The sequence below is a fragment of the Diadema antillarum genome, unplaced genomic scaffold, assembly GCF_040938485.1.
Source record: "Diadema antillarum isolate AM-2024a unplaced genomic scaffold, OU_Dant_1.0 seq00000266_RagTag, whole genome shotgun sequence".
NCBI classification, from domain to species: Eukaryota; Metazoa; Echinodermata; class Echinoidea; order Diadematoida; family Diadematidae; genus Diadema; species Diadema antillarum.
This window is the reverse complement of record NW_027271303.1, coordinates 1,606,168-1,632,731: the sequence shown is the minus strand read 5'-3', so window position 1 is coordinate 1,632,731 and position 26,564 is coordinate 1,606,168. Positions and strand designations below refer to the sequence as shown.

General features: G+C 39.4%; 1 protein-coding gene across 1 annotated transcript in view; it reads left to right on the top strand.

Annotated features, from left to right (window-relative positions):
- LOC139729879 (LIM domain kinase 1-like) overlaps window positions 1-26,254 on the top strand; it is a 97,316-nt gene extending 71,062 nt beyond the window's left edge. Inside the window, exons 8-16 of the mRNA XM_071640802.1 lie at window positions 10,899-11,052; window positions 11,427-11,513; window positions 16,831-16,918; window positions 17,722-17,765; window positions 21,072-21,131; window positions 21,951-22,016; window positions 22,753-22,927; window positions 23,176-23,386; window positions 26,125-26,254. Coding sequence (XP_071496903.1) covers window positions 10,899-11,052; window positions 11,427-11,513; window positions 16,831-16,918; window positions 17,722-17,765; window positions 21,072-21,131; window positions 21,951-22,016; window positions 22,753-22,927; window positions 23,176-23,386; window positions 26,125-26,254 — 1,015 coding nt within the window. The remainder of the gene's footprint in view (window positions 1-10,898; window positions 11,053-11,426; window positions 11,514-16,830; window positions 16,919-17,721; window positions 17,766-21,071; window positions 21,132-21,950; window positions 22,017-22,752; window positions 22,928-23,175; window positions 23,387-26,124) is intronic.
- Window positions 26,255-26,564: the final 310 nt, after the last annotated feature.

Genomic DNA, 26,564 nt, shown 5'->3' with positions numbered 1-26,564 from the left:
ATGACAGGAGGGCAATGCATCTAGGCTCTCAGTGTTGGCACAGTGCCAGGTCAAAATGATACTTTGATGATTCATGATTATACAGGATGTGTAGATTGTTGTACCGTGGCTATCTCTTTGATCCAAAATGTGTCCAAAAAAAAAAGAGGGGTTTCAAGTACTTTCCATTCATGCGTTTACTAGACTTTTACTTCCTCAAATGAATCTGAGCATGTGCGATTAAAGTGTAAAGCTGTTAAAAGAGCAAATCCACAACATGCAGTATATTCAGGTGGACGTTTAATTTTAAAAAAAAGAGTAAAATCAGAAAATCAGAATGGTAGAAGTTTTGATTAAAGCAGACAAAATATAATGAATGTTATGGAATTATAGATTGATAAGTGATGATGTCATCACCTCAAATCTTCCCCTTTGGATTGTACACACAAATGTCATTAATACAATGTATTATTAGGTTTATGGTGAATACTAGTAATTGCAGCAACAACGACCATTTCTCCCAAATAAAGAAATCTTTGCCAGGTCATTACAAGTCTGCGATTTAGTCTGCAGTTATTTGATGCAAACTTTAAGGATAAACACATCACCTTTATTATATTTTAATATATTTTATATATTGATATTGACTTAAGTACAAAAGTATTTTAAAGAAGTGGAAAAAATAAATGAATCATTGAAATTAGGTGCAGATTCATGTGCTCATTAATCGGAGCTTTGTGAAGTACTGATGCTATCACCTTCAATTTATATATGTGGTTGCTCCTGCTTTGGTACTTCAAACATAATTTATGAAATTTTAAACTTCCCTCCTGTTCTTTTTATTATTGGTCAGACTTCGATGGAACTTCTACAGTTCTATTCCTCTAACTTTTGTATCTATAGTAAACCCAACTTACCTTGAGACTGCACTTTAAACCTAAATTTGCACTTTAATTTCAGGAAGTTTGACATACGCCAATTGTTTAGCCATGGAAGTAGTTAAATCCTTTGATTCAGTATGGAAAAGGATGATTCTTTCCGTCTTTAAACAGTGACTAAACCAGATCATGCTCGACCACTCTAGCCCAGACGAGAGAGTTCAGTGTGTGTCAACATTTGCACTGGCACACATTCTTGACTATTTGTTATCATACTTATTTATAGTATATGTGTGTTCGTGCTTGATATGCAGGAAGAAAAGTTAAAGTTAAGTTACATGAAGTTTCTTTGCACTTACAGCTTTATGTTGTGTTAAGCCATGTCTTGTCATGTCTCAACAAAACAACAAGCGGGTGGATAACCAGGAAATTTTGTCGATGAAGTGCATGTTTGCTTGTATAATCTCTTTGAAATGAGAAAAACAAAGCATAATACAAAACAAAAAACAAAAAACTATCCCAAAGCTCCATCTAATGCAATGTTTACACCATGTTCCCGGCGGCCATGACAGTCCCATTTCAGGTCACCGTGGACAAAACAGGATGGATGTGAGACAATGTTGGGGGACACGATGGACATACCTGACAGTCTGTCATTGCAGTTGATGCTACCGTGTCAGATTTTTAAACTGTCACAAAAATTTGTCATGGCAGTCACGGTGCTGATGAGAAACCTGGTAGACCGTAATAAAACAGGGAGAACACAGCAAATCGTGACATCTCATAATAGGCCGTAACAAAACTTGGAGGCGATCCGTAGCGGGACGGGACGAGAAATTCGTGTACGGGTAGTCTTGCCTGGCAGAACTCAGTGAGAACAGTATCTGATAGCCAACATGTTCACTGGAGTGATGACTGTAACAGATAAGACTAGACTACAGAGGAGGAAAAAAGGAGAATATTTCTCCTGCCTATGGCACACTATGTTTTGGGCAAATGGGTCTGCTGTGGCCGCCGGGAACATGGTGTAAACATAGCATTAGGTTTTCAAAGCAATAACATCTCTTAGATATAAATAGAATATGGTCTAACAAATTCTTGAGCCACATGTCATGCCACTCATGGAACACTTCTCTCCCTTCATGCTTCATCTTGTCCAAAATTGTTCCAGTAAAAATATTTAGGTGGAGCATTTGCAGTGCCATCTGCTAAAATTGCTCCTTTCTGGAAATGTCTCGAACAAATACACAAGTTTCACTTCAGGTCAAAGTAGTCTTTCCTGCGAAGCAGATTTTTCTACGCTGTCCGCTGAACTTTGTCTGTTGGGAACTTCACCCATGTCATGTCCTTCATCTGTGGATTTTTTCCATAATTTCATCATATGGCATCATCGGCCCAGCATTGGGCCACTTCGCATAAGAATCCCATTTATCAAATGTGAAGTTACAGATTAGAAAATAACTCTATTACATTATTTGGAGATTATAAGACAGAATTTGATGCAATCTGTGAATGCTACTAAGTACTTCGGCGTTCTATGTGCATAAAAACATACATTTACACAGCATGCGTTCATAACCGAAATTTATATATCCCAAGAATTTAAGGTAAAAAGATTAGAGCGCCACATGCGTTCAGATTCAGAAAGCTATATGTGATAGGGAGAATTGTGGCATTCTCAATAAGTTTTGAGATCGTGTGATAGGTGACATGTAAGTCCATCATCCATTGTCTGTTTATGCACCTGACTAATGCAAATGTAGTGTATGATATGGACAAGGAAGGCAATTTAGCATGTATTTCATCATGCATGTCCATGGTTATTATACTGTGCTGTACATACATTGTAGTTCATATTGGTTTTACACGCTTGTACGTACACATGTTCTGCCCTCTTCTGAAAGAGCACGATTACCTCTCCCACATCAGTTTCTTGGCATACTGGATCCAGGTGCTTAACCAGGAGTATCGCATGTCAGCCTCACGGACTTAGCCAAACGTGGGGACAGGATCTCTTGTTTTTTACCCCAGCCTTGAGTGACTTTGGAGCTCAGAGAGGATCAAAGAGTGATTGGGCATCTCTAGACACGTGTATCTGGCTTCTGATCATGACAGCCCCTTCTTGCATCCCAATTTTTAAGATCATCAACGTAGCTTTTGAGGAAGTGTTAAAGTGGCTGCATGGAGACTATACCCTCCAGGATATATTACAAGTTGATCTTGAAGAGAGAGTACTTAAAAGATTTGGCGATGTGTTGCAAGTTGACCTTGAGTCGTGAGGCTCCAGATTCGCTTGGGCGGATGGATGTATCGACGCTGAGCCTCGGGTCCAAGGGAAATGAGTGATTTGGTTTTCTGTGTGATGATTATGATGGGCAGAAAAAGAAAAGAAAACAAAAACAATATTTTTTTTTCTTTTCATTTTTTTATCTGGAAGGGTGTGGTATACTCATGGGTTTCAGGCTACGTCATTGGCTTGGATAAGATTTCTGAGGGCTTTTATGTCCTCAGACCCGATCTTCCCATGAGATTTCAGTGTCGTAAATCTACAGTACCTGAACTCCATTCACTGCAACTTTTGGGGTATGTGGTCTGTTTTGAACTTTGACCTATACAGGCACTGTCGTGGATAGCTTCCATTCTGTTGGTTGATATATATCCCATGTCTATTTTTACTTCGTCACTGTCATTGTCACTGAGGGTTTGAATGGTCCATAGTGAGTACACTGTATGTGCTTTCATCAGTCAAGTCTTTGGCAAGCAGTTGATAAGCGTTCTTAGTCACTAAGAACAACCTTGACTCACGTCTGTGGGTGTTGATCATTGAAAGTCTCAGCAAAATGGACCCAAAAGCTGGGGAGGCGGGGTTATGAGGTACATGTAGTATGCCTATTTGACAGCTTTAATAAAGGGATCATATAGTTTTGATTCAGACCTAACTTCAGGTTTCTAATATTTTTTGGTAAGATAATGAGAAACCTCTTATGAACTATGAAAGAGCATGTAATTCCAAGAGGAATTCAACGTCTATTTGATGAAAATTGGTTTAGAAATGGCTGAGATACCCAAAACAGAGCAATTCTAATAAAAGGTGGGACCCGCCTTTTGTTACGATCGCTTTGTTTAACTTTGTTTTTGGATATCTCAGCCATTCCAAAACCGATTTTCATCAAAAAACTTTGATTTCCTCTTAGAATGGTATGCTCTGTACTATTTCACAAGTGGTTTATTGATATCTCACAAAAAGTTAAATAAAGCCCAATCCCCAACTCCACCAATACTATACCATCCCTTTAACCCCCCCCCCCCCAAAAAAAAAAGAAAAAAGATAAAAAAAGATTATAATTTAAGAATATCAAGATATTTATATTGAATTATACAGCGAATATGCCTTCAATCAACTTCTGGTGATGAAACCAATTTTGTAATCTATTTAGCTGTACATCGTATCTCATAATACAACATGATCTTGCTTGATCTCTGCATTATATTCCATGGTGCGACTTGGCGACACTTCGTGATTGGTGTGTAAACACTTCATGCAGGACATCCTTATTTGGGGAATAAGCAAAACATGTTTGGTAGTCATCGGGGTCAGCGGTCCTTATGTATACACTTTTGTTCTTCCATATTTGTGTGCATAACGCTTTCTTTGGTGAGCAATCCATGGGTTTCACTTCTTTGAGCACCTCTCATACATTTACATGGGAAGCTTTATTTTGGGGAACTGAAACTGAAAACTTGATCCGCGCAATGGGACACCGCCTTTGGAAATAGACCAAATAGACCAGTGGGTCAGTTGATTATTAAAAAGCAGGGAGGTTTGTTTCAGTCTCTGTACTATATATTCATGCAGTTCATTTCTAGTAGAGGTACTGACATGTGGCGGTAGTTGACCTCAAACAGAGAAGATTGCATTTCATTGTATATTATACTAATTCACATGTGGCAGTATGTTTCTAATACATGTGGTGTAGTTTATAAGATACTTCTAGGGTCTGTGTTAGCATGTGAGTTGCTTTAAAGCACTTTGCAGCTATCATTAAATATAAACAGCATGAGTCTGCTACCATTAATAAAAAAGGGCACCTGCACTAAAAGCACATAAAATTTATCCTCCTATATATTTTACAAACTTTGTTTGGAAAGGCAAAAGATGTTCTGTACATGTGTATAATCTGTGATGGTTGTGAAGAGGGCTTGTCATTCGACAAAATAGATGAATGATGAAAATGTCAGCATACATAAGAGAGTGTTTATGTTGGCATGATGTGAATGAGATTCTGTGCTGTGTCATCGTGTGATAATAACATGGTCAGTCATCCTTTGTATTTATATTTTACCTCCCTGAGAGATATTTTGGGTGGCAGAATTCATCAGTGCATTATTCCAGAAAAGTCATGAAAGTAGGAAGCATGAATGCACTGATAAACCTTCCGAGACACAGATCTTGATTTCATGAGTTTCCTGTCAGTCTTACATTGTCATGTTCCCTGACTCAACAGATTGTCTATAGAAGGCTATCTGGGTCTCTCTCGCGCATACGTGTATGAACATACAAGTTCCTTCGTCCTAAGTGTGCTGTTGTGAAATGCAATTGACGGGGGAAGGGGAACTGGTAAAAGCCATTATTGAGGACAAGCTGAATTTGCTATATAGACCGATTCGGGTTCGTTGAGGGCAGCAGACAATTTGTGGCACTGGGCGCAGCCATAGTGGGTGTCTCAGCCGACCCCCCCTGCTCTCCCCCACCCCCGGGCAACATGTTTATCGCGCACTTGTAACAAAGGTTCGCGCACTAATCAAGCGTTCACGCACTCAGTACGAGACGCCTATTGGCTAAAACGACCATGCATCAGTTTTTCATTCCGCACGCGGAAGGGGGTGGGGAAGAGGAGAGGGGCTCGTTAATGGCGCTGCCCATGCCAAAAATACACATAGCGCGTCACAGAATAGGTCTATAGTATACACTGTACATTTCCCATATAGACACCTGCCAGAGTATACTTGGGACTAGGGACTTAAGTCTTCATTGGGTTAAAGAAACATGTGTGTCTACACTCAAAGAAACGACAGCATGACACATTTCAGACCATTATATGTGACCGTGCACCTCAAAACGAACATAAAGTCGCACACACTGATTTTGCGTGAGGACTGAAAACAAGTGAAATGGGTCAACCTAGCCGAACTTGACTTTTTCATATTTTCTGAAAGAGCAGGTCTTCTTTTACATTATGCTAAAATTTGGTATCATAAAACGGGCAGGAAAGTGTGTTTTTTAGCAGTTTATCTCGAACATTTTTGATAGAATAGTGTGATTAGGTGTGTCTTCAGAATCCCTTTTTCATTTCTGAAAAACCTTGTCCACACTCCTCACTTTCAACTCTAATGACTTTTGAAAGGATAGTGCTACTGCTTTGAAAGTTGGAATTAATTATGGACAGAATGTGTTAATGAGGCATGCTTAATTTCAGTGTAATCTGATAATCCCTTCATTGTTGTTACTCCAGTGGTTTACTTCCTGTTTTTTGTCCCATTCATCGCACAGCCAGCACGGTTTGGTAAAGATTAAGCGCTTGAATAGACACTGTACTTCAGAGCCTCTTTTCTCAGTTCACACTTTTTCTGAGGTTGTGCTTTCTTTCCAATATTTAGATAGGTTAGGAGAGTCCATTTGATTTGAGTTATACATCATTTTAAAGCTTAAAGTCTGCTCTTTTAGAATATGGTCTTAAGTAAAAATTGATGTCTGGCGACTTTTTGTTTGTTTTGAGGTGCACTGTCACATATTTGATTTATATTTTTGAAGTCCCCCCCCCCCCCCCCCCCCCCCGTGGCATGTGATCTAGGGCAAATTGTTTTGAAATACATGCATATAGCACTATTTATTATGTACTCTTGAAATAATTAGAAATAAAAGGGTGTCAATTCATCGCCAAGGATATATCTGGAAACTACTTTTTAACTCTTGTCCTCTTTGCCCACGCATGAACCTGCCCCTTCCTTTATTTCAGGCATAAAACACATGTCATATCTTTAACATCAATCCACTGGATGGCAAGCACTGTGAAATGGAACAACTTCTCCATATTTGACTATACCGGTTCATGCATAACAAGCATTAAATAGAATGAATACTGTTCCCTAGAAAGGGAGGGGTTCATGCTCCATGTTATCCTTTTTTTTTTTCTTTTTCTTTTTACAGTGTCTGAAATAGTTAAAAAAGTTGCCCCAAGGAATTCCTTTTTTTTTTCTCACTCTGTGCTATTCAAACTGGAAGGAAGATTAAGATTTGTTTCACCTGTCACTGTAGACATGCAGAAGTCCCCAGAATATTTAAGAGTCAGACAATGTTGCTTCGCTATTTTTAAGCACAGTCACAGGTCATCGAAATACAGGTAATCTTTCAACCTCGCAGAATTACTCTCCCCAAAAGGCATTTAACCCGTTTAGGACGGACTGATTCTGCGTCAACACACATTTCCCATAGACACCTGCCCGAGTGTACTCGGGACTCGTCCTCAACGGGTTAAGACGCTGTCCGGGGGAGGAATTGAGGAGAGCGTGAAACGCTGATCCACTCTCTCTCATCAGTCCCAGGGTCTGCTAACTTGCACGCCTTCATACAGCTCAGGGAATATATACTGCATGTCACTGAGGATTATAGAAACGTGATATCAGCAGTGACACACCTTCATGTACTTGACAGTGGACTTGCTGCAATCATGCATGCCTCTTAACCCGTTGAGGACGAGTCCCGAGTATACTTGGGGAGATGTCTATGGGAAATGTGTGTTGTAGCAAAATCAGCTCGCCCTCAACTTGTTAAACGTAATGAGTGTAGCTTGCCTAACAACTACTGTATATGCCATATAAAGCGAGTTTAATGTTTTGGCAAATGGGAACTTTCTAACAATTTCATGAGTGATTAGATTTTGCGATCGTTGAATACAGAAATGGATGGAGAAGTGTATGCATGCATGTCACATTCATGTCAGGATCAAAGTTAATGTTTTCATGCGTTGTTCAATTTGCAAATAGCACCGGATGCATGAAATTCACAAAAATAAACACCCTGTGAAATATGTGGCATATGCGGTTTATATTTCATGAATGTATACACAGGCATGAAAAAAGAAATCAGAATATTGTGTGAGCCTTAAAGTTTGTGTGGCATCTCTGACAGAGAGATATTGTGTGGCATGACCTCCACCTTCATTATATACAAGTAAGTGCGCCTCGTCATATCTTTCATGGAGTATTAGAATGAATTAACCCATTGAGTACGGACTGATGTTGCTACAACACGCATATCCCATAGACACCTGCCTGAGTATACTCGGGACTCGTCCTCAACGGGTTAAGGGACTATGTACGTAAGGGGAAACTATTGCACAATGGACATCAATAGACTATCAGACGTGAGATTAGATGACTGCCTTTTGAGGGTTTGCCACAGCATTATGCAGGGTATGAGAGCCAGGGGGAGCAATAGATGATTGGTGATGAAAAAGTGTGGAGCACAGGTAGAAAGTGAAGTGGTTTCATTTTTTTACAGTCATCTAGAAAATGATATTGATATACACTGTATATAGTCAGATATATTTTGATAGATAGATATACTTCATGGATAGATGGATGAGAGATATATGAACAAGAACACAACTACATGGGATTGAATAAATGAAAAGATAAATTAATCTATTCAGTGAATTGATACGTATAAAGACAAACAGATGAATGAATGAATGAATGAATGAATGAATGAATGAATGAACGAATGAATGGATGGATAAATAGAGAGTGAAATAACAAAAGAAAGAAATATACCTGAATTAATGAATACATCATGTGCTTATATGAACATAAAGTGTACACGATGTGTTCATAGTGGGAATTGTGGAGATCATGATATTGATCAGATGAGTCAATGAAATGTAATGCCGAGTTATCATCATCATATTGTTGATATATGAATAGATTCACAGCATTTTTTTTTTCTTCAAATCATAATATATACATATAACTTGCAGTAGATGTCTTTTAACTTTTCCCAGCAGTCACTCATTTCCTCAATTCTGGTATCAAAATGAACAAAACAAAAACAAGAATCTGTCATTTTGACTCATGAATAATTATTGTATGCTTCCATGGAATATATTCCATTTGTGGCTGGGGCAGAGTGTACAATCATGTAAATCTGGACTTGTTTACAAAACAATCGATGGGCATCACCAGAGAAATGATGATTGACAGAGAGGTCATGGTAAACTCCCGCATAGAAACAGGAAGTTTTGTGTGAAGGAGGCATTTGTTGTAACCGGGGAAAGAAAAAAAAAATGAAACCGCAGTTTAAAGGTTAGGGAAGTGTCCCTAACATTGAATAGTTAGTAGTAGATTCAGGGAATGCAAGATAATCTGTGAAGGAAATAAGGTTTGATAGGAAAGTCCATCGATCAGTTCTGAGTCTATGAATTGTTCAAGTGTATTAGGTTAATTCCATGTGCAGCTGTCTTGAGACAGACACTTTTGAAATCTTTTGTCTTATCACACTTGTAGACAAATAATAAAACACAATTTATTGCAACAGAATTTATGTTTGTCTCTACTACTGTGGCATCTCAAATTATGTGTAAAGTTCCAATCGTGAATGATCCAAGCTGCACATTGAATTTTGACAACAAAATGTGGAATTCACATACACTCAAATATAGAAAAGGTCATTGTGATAACTAACTTTGTTTTTTTTTTTATTAACATTTATATGATTTGTCTTAGTTTATATTTCTTGCAGGAAATGAAATTAAACTTTTGAATGGCTTGTCAGACTTCCTAAACTTTCACTTTTATCTTTCACCGTAACTCTATAGCATTCACTGAATCCAAAAGACATGCTTGGGTAAGGTAGGCCTTTAACTGCTGGTCATCCTGCTCAGACTGAAGTGATTTGAAGTGTGGTCCATGGAGAAAGGAAGTAGAAGTAGCTGCTATTTGTAGGCAAATGAGTGTTGAAGAATCCCGGGAATTTTCATAGTGGTGGCCAGACAATACATGTGGGTCGTTTTCGGTGTCAGGAGGAAGTGACGCAAACTCGTATGTAGAAATGCAGAAAGCTTTTCGATTGGGCGGCGGTGCTGTTTGGAATGAACCAGATTGTTTTGAGGCATCGTGTCAGAAGGATGCATACATCAAAAAGTGAGGATCTCAGAGATAAACGCAAAGTAGCTGTCACTGTGCTGTCTGCACACACACATGCACATCTGTGTGGGAGAAAAGTATGAACTGTCACTAGAGGAATTTGGTTTTGATTATTATTCATCAGTTTTTCTGATAATCCTGACTTTCCTTGGATTTTTCAGGCATGTTAGGATATCAGAATTTATCTTGACAATCCTCCCAACTGGATGTTAAACTTTCCATGTTCTTTTTTTCCGTCTGCGAGCCTCAAATAGAGGATCGGATGTGAAGGTTCCCTTGTTCGTGAAGTGATTACGCTGCTCCGTGAGTGGAAAAATGCTTGTTGGCTGATGCAGACCAAGAGATGTAAGAGGCAGCAACACCACTGACTGGAAATCTTGTCTTTGTTAAGCCGACTACTTCCCAATCGAGTACTGAGGAAGGTGCTTTGTGGGATTTGCGACAGCATACTCCATCTCTTTAATGAGCCTCTCCTTTTTAGGAGATACAGTATACCAGTGTATGATTTTGTGATTCGGCTCTGCAGTACGTCTCCCGTGCAGAACTTCCGACATGTTGCGTTCGGAGATCTTTTTCCGCAGCCAGTCCCACGAACCCAACACGGGGGCAGAGGTCATACAGCCGTCCTTAAGTTACTTGGGCACTGAGTAAGTTGTGTAGATGAGCTCATACGAGTACCGTAATGAAAGCTTTTGACTCAACAAGTTTCAGTGAAATGGTGGTATTTATTTATTTACTTAACCAGTATTTTTGTTTTGTTTTTAGTATTGCATGTCATGAAAATGTTTTGAGGTAATCCTTCTGTTACCATGTGTATCTGTTCTTCTGTATTTTCTCCAGGCGCAGGAACTTTGTTGGCGTCTGCAGTCCAACCTCCCCGCTGTCCAGGACCCAGTCCCACAAGGTGTCCAACAAGAACCACCGAATATTCCGGCCGGCGGACCTCATCAAGGGGGAAGTACTGGGGCAGGGATACTTTGGGAAAGCGGTGAAGGTGAGTCAAGCGGTCACCCCCACTGATAGACCTCTCTCGCCTTCAAAGTGCATTAATGGTAAAGGTTTGAGCCCAGACTCAGAGGCTGGTATATATCATATTGATTGATAAATAACTGTACTTTGATATCTATATGATTACACTCTAAATTGTCTTATATATGTCTATGTAGAAAAAAAAGAACACACACACACACACACACACACACAAACTTAAAGTTACTTGATAGAAAATATTGATTGTTCGGAAGAATGCCGGTAGGCAGGAGAATGAATTTGTAGGTATTGGAATAGATTTGTATGGCCATTCACTGAATGTTTAATATGCAGTGTACTAATGAATGTACAATCTATTCCTTATTGGCTGACTGGCAGGTCACTCACAGATACACAGGTGAGGTGATGGTGATCAAGGAGTTGCTCAGGTACAGTGAGGCTGCTCAGAGGGACTTCCTCAAGGAGGTAAGTTGTCATGGAAATATTCTAGTGAGGTAGAAGACTCACTGTAGTAATTGGGTCATAGCTGGTTTTTGTTTCTTTGTTTCATTTCCATCTGAGAAGATTGCTGGATAGCCCATATTCAGCTGCACCAGCTGGTCTTCCATGGAGTCCAGTTGGGTGTGAGGCGGGACCACTTTTAATAGCGGCTTTTGCATCCTGCTCTTTGTGATAAATAAATGAAGTGGGATCTTTTATGTGCATGAGTTGTGACTTACTCACAAATGGGACCTCCATTTAACGTCCTATCCGAGGGATAGAGTATTTTTTGCCCCTTACTAGAGGGTGCAAAATACTTAATTAATACACACAACTTTGCTCAGTGAGACTCGGGAAATCAAACCCAGTACTCGTCAATCTGGAGGCAGACGCGCTACCGACTGAGCCAAATCACTGGTGGTTAGGGAGGATGAGGGTGTTGTTACCTTATTATTATTTTTATTAGCTCACCTGAGCCAAAGGCTCAAGTGAGCTATTGCGATCGCCCTTCGTCCGGCGTCCGTCGTGCGTCGTCCGTCGTCCGTCGTCCGTCGTCCGTCGTCCGTCGTGCGTCGTGCGTAAACTTTTTACATTTTCATCTTCTTCTTGAAAACCCCATGACCGATTTTCATCAAACTTGGCAGGTAGCATCCCTAGGGGGTTAGGAACTCAATTTGTTAAAATGGGCACCATGCCCCACCCAGGGGGCCCCCAGGGGGGCCCAAACCCCCCAAAATTAAGGAATCTGTAAAAATCTTCTTCTCTAGAACCAGAAGTGATAGAGCGAAGTTAATACTATGAGTTAGTACATTGATGACTGTAGTTTCAAGTTTGTTTCATGGCAGAATCAGGGGTGCCCCCCTTGGGACCCAGGGGAGGGGGGTGGGGAAGGGTTCTAATGGGGCCTAAATTGTACATTTTCATCTTCTTCTTGAGAACTCCATGACCCATTTTCACCAAACTTGGCAGGTAGCATCCCTAGGGGGTTAGGAACTCCATTTGTTAAAATGGGCACCATGACCCACCCAGGGGGCCCCCAGGGGGCCCAAACCCCCCAAAATTAAGGAATCCGCAAAAACCTTCTTCTCTAGAACCAGAAGTGATAGAGCTAGGTTAATACTATGAGTTAGCACATTGATGACTGTAGTTTCAAGTTTGTTCATGGCAGAATCAGGGGTGCCCCCCTTGGGACCCAGGGGGGGGGGGGGTGGGGGTGAGGAGGGGTCCTAATGGGGCCTAAATTGTACATTTTTATCTTCTTCTTGAGAACCCCATGACCCATTTTCACCAAACTTGGCAGGTAGCATTCCTAGGGGGTTAGGATCTCAATTTGTTAAAATGGGCACCATGCCCCGCCCAGGGGGCCCCCAGGGGGCCCAAACCCCCCAAATGAAGGAATCTTTAAAAATCTTCTCTAGAATCAGAAGTTATAGAGCTGAGATAATACTATGAGTGAGTACATTAATGACTGTAGTTTCAAGTTTGTTCATAGGAGATCCAGGGGTGCCCGTCTTGGGGGTAGGGGGGAGGGGGGTGGTTGGAAGGGTCCAAATGGGGGCCTGAATTGTACATTTTCATCTTCTTCCTGAAAACCTCATGATGGATTTTTGTCAAACTTGGCAGGTAGCATCCCTAGGTGGTCAGGATCTCAATTTATCAAACTGGGCACCATGCCCCACCCAGAGGGCCCCAGGGGGCCCCAATTCCCCCAAATTAAGGAATCTTGAAAAAATTGGGCCCTTATTGTACATTTTCATCTTCCACTTGAGAATGCCTCGTCAAATTTTGGTAGAGCTGTGAATAATTTAGATTAGTGACTGCGTGAAAGGTGAACTTGCGATACTCAGGTGAGCGCTAGACCCGCGGGTCTCTTGTTTTTTTTTTTTTTGGGGGGGGGGGGGGGGGGGGGGCGAGTGGTTGTGGAGATTTTGCTTTGCTTTTGTTGTTTTGATTTGTCTTGCTTCTTTGTTTTTGTTTCTTCATTCAGTTGGCAGGGGAGGGGTGTTGTGCTTTTTGTTTAAACTTTCATACACGTAGGGAGGATGATTTCAAATGCCTTCAGGAGTAAAGTCTATTTCGCTTTCGTTGACAGACATCGTTGTAGTGTGCCTAGGCTTCAAAAAATGTAAAATCATTATCAACTATCGAGGAAGATCTAGAATTGGTTCCCAAGGTAGGATTTTGTATGCATCAAAAGATGTGGAAATGTGCATAGTTTAGCTAACATACAATTGTAACTTAATTCTATCTGGACGAGCTTATGTAATGAATTTATGTAATCAACATAAAACACTGAATACCTGTTGTATTTCTGTGCCAGTATCATGGTCTTGTCAAGTGCTCTACTGATTATTCATGTATGTTATGTGCAAGAAAAATTATCTAATGTTGTTTTCTTCAGTCATGAAGAAGTGTTTGTGGTACAAAATTTACAAAGACAGATTCAATCTTGTTCATGAAAAAATGCATGTGAAACATAAAGTACACCAACAAACATTCAGTGCTAAAATGCATGCTCACACCAGCATGTGCAAGCTATGCCTATTAATGGACTAAGTCCAAATCAGGGCTTTGATTTGCTCTAACTTTTAAACTCTTATCCGAAATGCTGAAAGTGTTGATAAGTTTAAATCATTGCTGAAAACTTAACTATTTACCCAATCCTTATTTTTGTTGTTCTTATATGTGACCATGCATCACAAAACGAACAAAAAGTCGCACCCTTTGATTTTACGTGAGGACTCAAAAAAGGTGAAACAGGTCAACCAAATCAATATTGGGTATTTCAATATTGGGTTTTTAAGTTCGGGATCATAAAATAAATGGGAGAGTGCATTTTCAGCAGTTTTTCTACAACACTTTTTTTTTTGGTAGAGTAGTGAGATCAGATATGTCTTAGAGGCCTTTTTTCATTTCATGATAACCCTTTGCACACTCTTCACTTTCAAGTCTAATAACTGTTGAAGGGATAATGCTACTGCTTTGAAAGTTGGCATTAATCATGGACAGAATGTGTTAATTGAGTACTACTCCTCTTTAATTTCAGCCTAATCTGATAATCTCTTCATTGTTGTTGCTCCAGTGGTTTACATCCTGTGTTTGTCTCATTCATCTCAAAGCTAGCATTGTTTGGTAAAGATAAAGTGCTTGAATAGACTCTGTACTTCAGAGCCTCTTTTCTAAGTTCACACTTTTCCAGAGTGTGTGCCTTCTTTCCAATATTTAGATAGGTTAGGAGAGTCCATTTCAATTGAGCTGTACAAGCTTAGAGTCTGCTCTTTCAGAATCTGCCCAAAATCCATGTCTGGCGACTTTTTGTTGGTTTTGTGATGCAGGGTCACATATTATATGTATGTAATGCTGTATTTTGATGTAATATTTTTCTGTATCAATGCACTTTGAAAGGAATGTCAGTATTAAGTGCTGTATAAAAGTGTTATTTATTATTATTATTATTATTATTATTATTATTATTATTATTATTATTATTGTTATCATTATTATTATTATTATTATTATTATTATTATTATTGTTATCATTATTATTATTATTATTATTATTATTATTATTATTGTTATCATTATTATTATTATTATTATTATTATTGTTATTATTATTATTATTATTATTATTATTATTATTATTATTATTATTATTATTATTATTATTATTATTATTATTATTATCAACTCAGGCCATTATGATTCTAACATTACCTTTTGATGACAAGCCTTTAATTATGCTTTGAACTTTTCGAAATTCCCCAGAATGTGATTCTGCGTCATGCTTTGGAATATAAACGGGAGCACTAGAATAACATAAAGAGAGTTTGGGATGTTTACACAGAACTGGTGAAATTGAATCCCCCTTTTTGTAATATCACTTTGTCTTTTCTTTTTTGTCTTTTTTTTTTGGTGTAACTGAGAGGAAGGAAGGTATAACTTGGCAGAAAAAGGAGCTGTATTGGGGGAAGAGATTCACTTTCCATTGTCTATGTTTCCTGTGGATTCATGATTTATCTCTGGACAGTTCTCTGTTCTTTTTGTTGCAACATATACTGTGTCCGCTTGCAAGGAGAGGCACTTGCGTTATCGTGAGTCCTCAAATCCGGTGGTCTTTCCCAAGAGATTCCCACTGCAGTGGAGAAGATAAGGGGGTGGGGGGGGGGGGGGGGAATACAGAAGCTATGAGTCAGTGTAACATGCAGTGACACGTAAATGATTTTAACCATCACGTCTTCATCTTTTTTAAAGATGCCATACTAATGCATTGACAGGCAACTGTGGTCTAGAGATTTTGATGATAAACCATATCATTTTACATTAGTATGACCACCAAGGATAAACATTCCACAATGATATGTATACATACATTGTACATTGTATTGTACAATTTGAGAAACATGCACAATATATTACAAAACACAGGACCATTCTCACTGAGTCAATATTGTGACATTACAAACAGTGTGTGTTGTTGGGACTTTCCCATTCATACTGCACCAGAAAATCTTGATGCTGTAAAGGGCACCAAAGAAAAGTTGTGAGATTTTGCCATGTTGTAATGTGCATATGGTATGCAACTGGTTGTACAGTCGGCTCAGTACAAGTGATGTAGAATCCATCATGCTAAAATAATTGTAGCTAGCTGCACAAATTGCTTGTGGCTATGATGGTGAATTGTAAAATGTTGAGTGCAAGTCAGTGACATGATGTTGGTTATCGGTGGTGAGGGTTCACAAACTGCAAAAATACTGAGAGTAAAATTTCATTGTAAAAGAATCTCACTCCCTTATTTGCTTTGTCAACAAAGTCACTGAAAGCACACTGGGGTGTGTGATTATTTTTCTGGCCTTGTTTGAGGTAGCTTTGAACAGCTACCTGGCAATCACTATAAAATCACTGAAGGTTGGTAGAAGCCTGAATCTCCTGTTGTATGATCTCCCTAACTGATGAAAATTTTCTGCAGCTAATCTGCCTGGCAAGTTTCGTTAAAATGTGATTTTTTCTAGTGTCACAATTTTTCCCATAATTGTTACATTCCTCATGTATCAATTTGGGATGGGGAGGGGGCATGTTGAATGACAAAATAGAAAATCTAAAAATGATTAATATTTTCCCAACCCATTACATTTCTACCATTCCTGTTGGTGTAGCAGACTTGTGCAACCAACACCCAACACCAAGAAAACTCAGACATTTGTACAATGTATTTCTAAGCATCTTTTTTTTTTTATTCTGTCTAACAATGTGCACTGTGATTCATGGCTCCACTCTCTTTTTTTCTTTTTTTTTTAACCAGGTGAAAGTCCTGCGGAGTCTCGACCACTACCACGTGCTGAAATTCATTGGCGTCCTCTACAAAGACAAGAGACTGAATCTGGTGACAGGTAGAGCTTCTGCTTCCTATCAGCTTGACCCAGACATGACTCATTGCCAGAGTCATTCCTCATTTTCAAAGAAAAAGAGAAGAAAAATGACTCATTGAGGACCAGACAGACCAGTTTTTCCTCTGAAAAGAAGTTCTCTCTGTAGATGTGCTGTATATGTCATATATTTAGTGAGAGTCTAATGTTTTTGGGAGTCATGACTCCCTGCATGCATGGAGAAATGTACGCAGCATGCACGTCACATTCATGTTAGGATCAAAGTCGATACTTTTGCGTGTTGTAAAATTCACAAATAGTGCTAGTACTCGCAGAATTTGCAAATGGAATGTATGGCATATACATTACTCTCGACAAGTCACAGTGGATGTAGAGATTAATGAAAATTCCTTGTCATAAGAAAGATGGGTTTTGAGAAAGGGTATGTATTCAGATTGAAATGGTCATTATGTTTTAATAAAAGATCAGTAAAAAGTATTAGTCAACAGGGACGGATCCAGGAATTCCGTAAAGGGAAGACGCCTTTACAAAATTAAGGGGGGGGGGGGGGGTGCATGCACATGCCCCCATTTTTGTTTTCTTATTATTTCTTTTGTTTTAACAAAAATAAAGAGGGAGCGCGCCCAGTGCCCTCTGATCTGCTACTGGTCAAGTTTAATTTTGAGCTGTTGAAAAGGAAAAGAAAAGAAAAGAAACTGCAACCTGTGTCGTCAATCAAATGATTTGTTGCAAGTCCCATTTGGTTCGTTTCTGCTCTTTAGAGAATCGAATTGTGAGAGTTCGTACTTGTCTGCTTCCCTTTGCAGAGTACGTCGGTGGAGGAACACTCCTGAAGGTCATATCAGATCTCGTAAGTGCTTCATAAATCTCGTCAATGTCAAAATGGGTTCCATGACATTTTGCTCCTGCGACAGTTGCTCCCATGGAATGTCTGCACGCTGAGCTGAACATAAATTCTACCCATAAATGTATCCCTAATCTTAATCTTCACATCAAACTAAACCTTATACCCTATATCACAAACCTGAGCCTAACCGTATAAAGTCATTGGAGAAAAAAAGAATGGAGCAGTTGTCGCAGGAGCAAATGTCACGGAACCATCAAAATGATGAGCAGTGTATCAAGGAATGTCTTGCTTTAGGTTCGGTAATGCTCAAAGTCTCACTGGAATCTTATGGAGAGTGCAGTCTCAGTGTCTTAACCCACTGATAACTGGAATCTGATTTGCCGTGTGATAACTGCATGGGAATTAGCAAAATCTCAGAATCAAGGGGTTTAGTTTGCAAAGTCACGATGGAAAGCTGATTTCATAGTTGATATGCACAATGCCTCACAAGGCAAGTGAGTGGAAATACACTGTAGCATATTAAACATGATTGCAATTTTTTTGTTATTGTTTTTAATTGTTTGTTTGTTTGTTGTTCTTTTATTCCCTATTATCACTCTGTGCAACAGAACAGTTTGCTAGGGCAACAAAATTATATTGCCCCAGTATTCAAGGGCTGTTTTGCAATCATCTTCTACTTGTGCAATGCATTATCCGTAGCTTGTACAATACATTCTGGTGTCACACTCAAGGTTGTCAATTATTACGTAAAATATCACTTCCTCTTAAGGTATTCTAAACCTCATCCAGCAGCTTGCTGCATCTGTTGACACAGACTCGCATCACTCTACTGAATTTAGCAATAGATTATATCTCGACATCCCTCTTCCGGTTTCCGCGCTTCCTCGCTTCTAAAAAGACTAAAAGTAATTCCAGACGTATTACTTCCTTCCTTTATCCTCGCTGATGCGTATATTTGTTTTGTTTTGTTTGGGTCTTTTTTTGTTGTTGTTGTTGCTGGGATTCTGACGTACATGTGTCGTGCATCGCCTCATGGTTGCCTGAATTATCACGTAGGCGGCGGCAGTCCATTAGCTGTGTGTTGTTTGTTTTTTGTTGATGTTTTTTTTTTCGGTGGTTTGTTTGTCGCTGGCTTCATAGGAGCTGTATGAGTGATAGCCCAGTAGACCACATGGCATGCTAGGAGCTATGAGGCCTCCCCAAAGTACCTTCCTGAGCCTTGCACCAGGTTGGTGGTGGCTTTCTAGCTAGGTTGACGTGCGGCAATTTAAGCGCGGGGTAGTAGTGACTGTGGTTGTAGTTACAGGATGTGAGAATTTGCAGGATATTGGTGGATTTTGCGGGATGCTCTCCTCATAGTCTACATCCATTGACAGTCATTTTGTCATTTGCTCTTTACGATGAACAGGGACTGTTTAGGTAGCATTGGTTCATTGTCTTTTTTTAAACATCAACAGCATGCAAACTCGTTTGTGTCAGGTTTTGATGTCCACAAGCCTTAGAATTCAAAGAGATCGACAAAAATCCATTAATTTTGATGACAGCATTAATTTTTATTTGTACTCTTTGTTGTTTGTTTGTTGCTGTTGTCTTTTTTTTTTAATGGCTTCTTCATTTTTTGCTTGGGAAGCGGTGTGCGAGTGATTATAGCACAATAAACCACAAGGCATGCTAGAATAGGAGACCTTTCCAAGTACATAATGTGGTAAATCATTCCTGCACCTAGCACTAGATGGATGGTGGCTTGGTTGACATGTGGCAATGTAGATTAATGTACACATGTATGGGGGTTCGTGTGTGATAAAAGTAAATGACCTAGCCCCTGAAGTCTTTGTCTGTCTTGATGATTTCCTTTTTGTGGTTGAATTTTTTGTGTCATAGTAAGTCTAGAAGGGAATGTACATTCATGTGTTGTATTGCTGTAGGTCACAATTGGAAAAGAACAGATTAGGTAATAACCCCTAAATACCTGAGTATACATTAATATTTTCATAGGTGCAAACTCACTTTATACTTTTAATCTTTTGTTTTGAATAGTATTTGAGTGACGGAAGTGGGTATGGTGCACTTTATACATTTCCTAGATCTGCGACTAAAATAAGTAAAATTATAGGAGATTGCAAAGCTTCCGTGACACTAGTTGTTATTCTAGATTATACATCGAGGGGCATATTACATTTATGAAGTACATGTAGTAGAAGGTGTAATGATCATCATTCACAAAATGCATAAACATGCTGTACTATTCTCCTTGCGTGGACAATCCACAAGTTCTGTCACTCGGCGTGAAGTGAGGAAGACTGGGCAAGGAGTATCATTTTTTTTTTCTCAGGCAGTGCCGGATGCATTTCAGCCCCTCATAATTGTGTCACATTGAGATGGATCACTATTGCACCCAGATCAATGATGGGATACTTGTATTTGCTCAGGCCAAACAGAATGTCAGCTGAGCACTGAGAAGCGAAACAGAGAGGGAAAAAATCGATAACTCCAAGTTACAAATTTGTAGAGAGAGAAGAAGAAGAAGGAAACTAAAAACCCTTAGCATTATTAAAAGTGAAGTATCAACTGGAAGGAGCTACACAGATATAATGTATGCATTGAAAAATATGAGTATAGGATTTTATGTGTTAACCTTTGTGGGCTTTCAAATGCCAATTGATGCAGAAAACCTCAAAGTGTTGTACACACTGTCTGTAGTCCTTGGTACAGAAAGGGTAGATTGTAAGCATTCATATTGTCAGCTATAGAATTAAAATGGAAAGTTGTCTGTTGTGCTGCCTTGTGCATAAAATGTTCAAGTTGTAATCCTCAGTCGACGTACAGCTTATAGCAACGCAGGGATGTTGATCATTCATATCATATAAATCATTTTTGTTGAGTTGGCAAAAAAAAAAGTGGCAAGTGAAGCAGTATCTGAAAGACTGTGTCCCATGATAAGTACATGCTGTACTTGTAACTTAACCATATTCCTTTTATCATTTTTTTTAATTGTTTGCCACAAATAGAATTTGATCTCTCAATAGTTTCACCTGTCGCTTAAGACTTAATTATCTCTGCCTACTGTCTTCACCATCTGCATTCTCTGTTTTTATTGTATCGTCTTTACAAACTGTAAGAACTAAGGCCTTAAGTATACCATATGATTACGCCAATGCGACATATCCTGCTACTCTTTGGAGTTACTCTCTTCTATGCTCGACTTTGACGAATGCTTAACATGGTTGTAAGGAGCCGTTTGTGAAAAACATTAATTTTTGCACAATGAATTCATTTTCCTTCACTATTTTCTATTCTCTCCTTGCACAGGATAAGCCCTTTCCATGGTTGCACAGAATAAATGCTGCAAGGGACATTGCTTCAGGAATGGTAAGTGTCCACAGACAGTGCAGTCTGTCTTTAAGCTTGAAAAGTTTTCATATCAAATTTGAAAATGGAGATTTACCTGTGACAATTTCAATGCCTACCAAAACCTCCAGACAGATCGCAACTGTCACAAGTATTCAATTTTGATGAGATGCGAGGAACTTGAACTGGTGCATTTTATAGCCACTATATGTGAAACTCTTCCATAATGCCTCTTCAATTTCAGTAGTGGATTCACAACGTGAACGACAAGTGGAGAAAAGTAGATTTCCTCCCCTTTAGTTAATAAAAGTGTCATGATCACTGCAATTATTGTACAGTTAAAAGCAGTACAACTATTCATTGCTCTGGGTTTCACTTCATACAACAATCACATGTCATAGCGTGATATGACGTTATGAAAAAGATTCTGCATAAAATTGTCTCTAGATATGGAAGATGTTGTCTCATCATTTCTGAGAAGGGTTTTACAAGAAGTAATGCTTGCTTGTATCACATGGTCTGAATGGAAAGTCTCACCTATACCATGTACATGTACACTGTACATACATTTGTAACTGTGTTTGCACCATGTTTTTAATTAGGAGAAATGGATGCATGTGAAATGTACTGCATGGAAACAAGATAACATGGAAAGGAACTCACCATGTTTGCCATATAGACTACATTCTGGAACCCGTCTTATACGAAATATGTATTGCAACAAGTAGAATGTGTACTAGGTAAAGTAGCAACATTTTGATGACTAGTGAAGCAATTGTTGAGTTTAATCTTTGTTACGTATCTCACCTGTGTGTCTGTTTTTGTTTGTTTGTCTTACAGGCATACCTTCACGCCATGGGCATCATCCATCGCGATCTCAACTCTAATAACTGTCTTGTCAGAGCGGTAGGTGTATAAGTTAGACAGCACTATGCAATTTGCCCAAATTATAAGAGAGTTTTCATGAATGATAGTGCAGATCCAGAGGATCGCATGCAATAGATCGGCAAAAAACACACAAGGAAAGAAGTGTTGATGGTTTCACTGAAAAAAGCCTTTTCATAGACACTTCATGTTGGTGGCACCTCAAAGTAACAATAAAGTACCTGAATATGAGAACGGCCCAAGTCCAAATTTGGCTATCATCCGAGGAAATTCCTTGTGAAGTAATGAAAAAAAATATAAGACTCATTCAATTGACTGTTTCACATTTCAGTTGTAGGCCCTATTGTTGACGTGTGTTAACCTGTTGAAGACGAGTCCAGAGAATACTCGGGCTGGTGTCTATGGGAAATGCGAGTTATAGCAAAATCAGTCCGTCCTCAACGGGTTGAAATGAAATCTGAATAACTGCTGGTATTTTCAAATGACATGAATTGATGCTCTCTTGATCAATTTTGCCATAGAGTCATAAAACACATCCCTGAGAGACCACCAAAATCTAGAGGCATCATTTGAATAGATATGATTGTTTTTCCATGATCATAACAAAGTGAACTGCACAGAAAAAAAAAAACCAGCCCAAACAAAAACCAATGCTTTCACGTTGTTTCTATTAGCCAAAGTCATGTGAGAGTAAAGTCCCTCGAGATACATATCCACAATATACGTATCCACTATTGATGTGTGTTTTCTCACGCAGGACGGATCCGTGGTAGTCGCCGACTTTGGTCTTGCCAGGGTGTTTGTGGATGAGAAGGACTGCATGTGTTCAAACAGCCAGGGCAGGGGGAGGAGCGCCAACTCGACGGCAGGGGCCAAGAAGAGGTACACGGTGGTGGGGACGGCGTACTGGATGGCTCCAGAGATGCTAAGAGGTACATTCAGGGTGGAATCGCCACCACGCATGTTCACCACTTACGTACATGTTGTACGTGTACAACAGGGGAATTCTGGGGCAGTTTAAAGATTTCTGAAATGAAAGAGTAAAATTATATATAAAAGTATTACAAGCACAACAGTGAAAATTTGGCCAAAATTGGGTTAAAAGAAAGGAAGTTATGACATTTCAAAGATTTTAATTATCATTCCTATGTTTTCCCCTCTCTCTCCCTTTGTTTTCTAGGGAAGGATTACAACGAAAGAGTGGACGTCTTCTCCTTTGGGATCGTCATGTGTGAGATCATCGGGAGGGTCAGCGCCTGCCCCGACGATCTGCCGCGGAGGAACGACTATGGTCTGGACGAGCCGGCCTTCATGCAGGGCTTCTGCGATATGTGCCCAAAGACCTTGCACCAGATAATGCTGACCTGCGTCCGGCTGGAACCCGATGAGCGGTCAGTCTCGAGCCACCCCATGCCCTCTGCCCCAGATCATATGATTGGCAGGTTTCTAATGCGGGGGGGGGGGGGGGGGGGGGGGGGGTCCTCTATCAGTAATTATTGTGTCATCAAAAGATTGAACTTTTACTAATCATGCATTTGTTTGTTACATACATGTAAATGACCTGGGATTGTGTGTCTCACCCAACATGTACATGTACAATGTGTACATACTACCCGACTTCCACAACTGTCCATTACCCTTTGAAGACTAGTCTCAAGAATACTTGGGCAGGTGTCTTTGGGAAATGCGTGTTATAGCAAAATCAAGTCCATCCTCAACGCCAAGTCTAAAATAGAGAGCATGTGTACTCAAAAATGGTCATAACAAAATGCAAACAGAAGACAACATTACATACCTTTTTCGAAAATTGATTAATTAATCTATAGTTAACTTTACAGTTTTGTAAACTGGGGATATTCCCTGGTGTGTGTAATAGGGGAAATCCCCTTTTATTATTTGCCAGTTTTAGATCCTTTAGCGTATGTTTATCTGAAGGTTATGACTCTCGAGCAAACCAGGATGTCCCTTTAATGTTTCCTGTGATTCACTTTGGAAGAGAGATTAGTAGAAGTGATACACCATTGCCAGAAATTGTTTTCCCATTCTAATTCGTCACGTTCCCATCCGTTTATAGCTAGAGGTCGTTTACTACTTTGCTTTGTTGGTATGAGTACCCATGAGTGTTACATTTTTTGTTAATTTCACTCTTGATTTAAGGAAATGTCTTTCAGGTATCATTGAAATGTGAATTATAATGTGATTATATATAAAGATATGAAGCGTATTTTCTTTCATCTTATAATGGGAAAAAACAATTATGAACTGGTCAAGAATTAAAGCTTATTAGTATTTGTTAAATTGTTCAGATTTGAAGAGAGAAATAGGAACCTTTATCTTCATATTGAATATGTGGCCAATTTAAGAATCAATTGTGAACTTTAGTTAATCAGGATGCTTTTGAAAAATTCTGCAACCAAAGCAAACAATATATGTGAACAACGAAGGGCTCAAATAGAGAATTTTTTACTCTACCCTTCAGAGAAATGAACAATAACAAAAATGTATAACATGCAGCACAAAACCACAGATATGTGGTCTCTGGGACATGGGAATGGGTATTTTTGAAGAATTTGAATGTACAAATGTAAGAATAGATAACTATTTTTATCAATTTGACATATTTGAGATGTAATCTGAAAATCAAAGAAAGTAATTAACTCTTTATGTGCCATGTTCGCACGTCCGACTCAGTCGACGGCGTGCCAACTTCGCATATTCTGCTAAAACGCACCGATCCGCCCAATCCGATCAATAAATCGCCAAATGCCGTGGTACAATGAAAGTGTTTCTCACGCTTCCATTCCTCTCACATAAAGCTTGTATTTCATGTAGTATTGATTATCAAGAGGTGTTCTCTACTGGATTTGAGAGTAATTTCTAAGTTTATGTCACTGTTTTGTGTGCAAAAGTCATGCCTTTGCAGTAATGTAGCTACTGGTGATGTGAAAGAAAACAATCATAGAAGTGTCATACAATAATACATCAAAGCAAAGCTTGGCATTTTCTCTACAACTTTACTCACTATTTGTCCAGATAGACAGAAATCTATAGAAGTTACATAGACTTGAAAAACAGAGTGTTTTTTCAGAGCATGAAACCGTTAGTGTCTCAGAATAATGTGGCACAAAGGGGGTTTCCAGCATGGCACATGAAGAGTTAAGATATGTGTGATGAAATTCAACTGATTGACAATTGCCCCACATCAACATAAAGAAGCACCAAATTCATCAGTGTTTAGTAGGAGCCATGGCTACTACTCTACCAAACACAGATGAATTCGGTGCTTATTTACGTCGCTCTAGGGCAATTGTCATTCAGTTGCAATAAAGACAACTTGATACAGTTGATTGGGGGGGGACGGATTCCGCCTCGCCCCCGAGATCTTGACCATCGGTGGTGCGATCGCGATGAAATTTTGCATGCGTGAGACCCACGTCATAATCTACACTGTACAAGATTGTGTCATAAGATTTTTTGAAACAATCAATTTCTAATTTTAATTAATTAATTACGCAAATTAAGCTCAAGATCATATTTTAGCATAATTAAAAGCATTGAGAGTCTAATTTTTGATCTGTAAATCTGTTTTAGCATATTCAACAATTGTACATCACAAAAACTTCCAAAACACATTTCAATTCTTATGTATTTTATTGTTTTCAGAATTTCTAATGTATTTCTTTGTTTTTTCATTGGAAATTGTCACTGACCACTTTTCTACCATAATTAGCACAAAATTAATCAATGAAAGTGATTAATTGTAAAAATAATCAGGTTTTTATGACTTTCATGACAGAGCACTGTTTTCCATAGGAAATGTACACAAAATCACAAAATTGTGCCCGTTTTGGGGCGACATTCCGTTACAAAAATGGGCGTAGCTTCGCAAAAGTCTGCGCGGATGTTGCAAATTCGGTCTCAAAAGTTGCACGAGACTTGAACAAATATAGTCAAGAAGCCTCGCGACGAGGCCTTCTCGCGTTATAGAATTATAGCACGAAACGTCGGGGGGGGGGGGGGGGGGCGGAATCCGCCCCCCCCCCCCCCAGCCCTTTTAGGGTTAAAGACTTGAAATTGGTGTTTATCTGTTTTTGCATTCAAACTCTCCACATCTCCTCTTCCACGACAGTCCCTCCTTTGATGAGCTGGAGCAGAGACTGACCTCTTTCTCCCTCCACTTCGAGCAGCTCTCCCCCGAGGCGAGGGAAGCCGAGAGCTTCCACATCCCACCCACCGAAGAACCGCCGCCAAACTCATGATATGCGTGCAGTTAGACCAAGACTGTTTCAAAATGTTCAGCAAAGGAACACTCTGTACCCCTCCCGCTGCTCGTTGGAAGTCTGATGCTCCTCAAGGGGCAACACTCGATGCCGTTCCCGCTCATTTTGGACAAGTCGTAGAAATGGTCGGTGTTTGTGACATGACTATTTCTGCACTGACGTAAACAGCTCTTCCACCAGCTATTTTATGAATAAAGTTGTTCCAACATTCTGCAATTTAATGTATGTTTGCTTCAGCAAAGTGGTCGCAATACTCGTGTAACTATTCACTGATGACTTTGTGATGTGT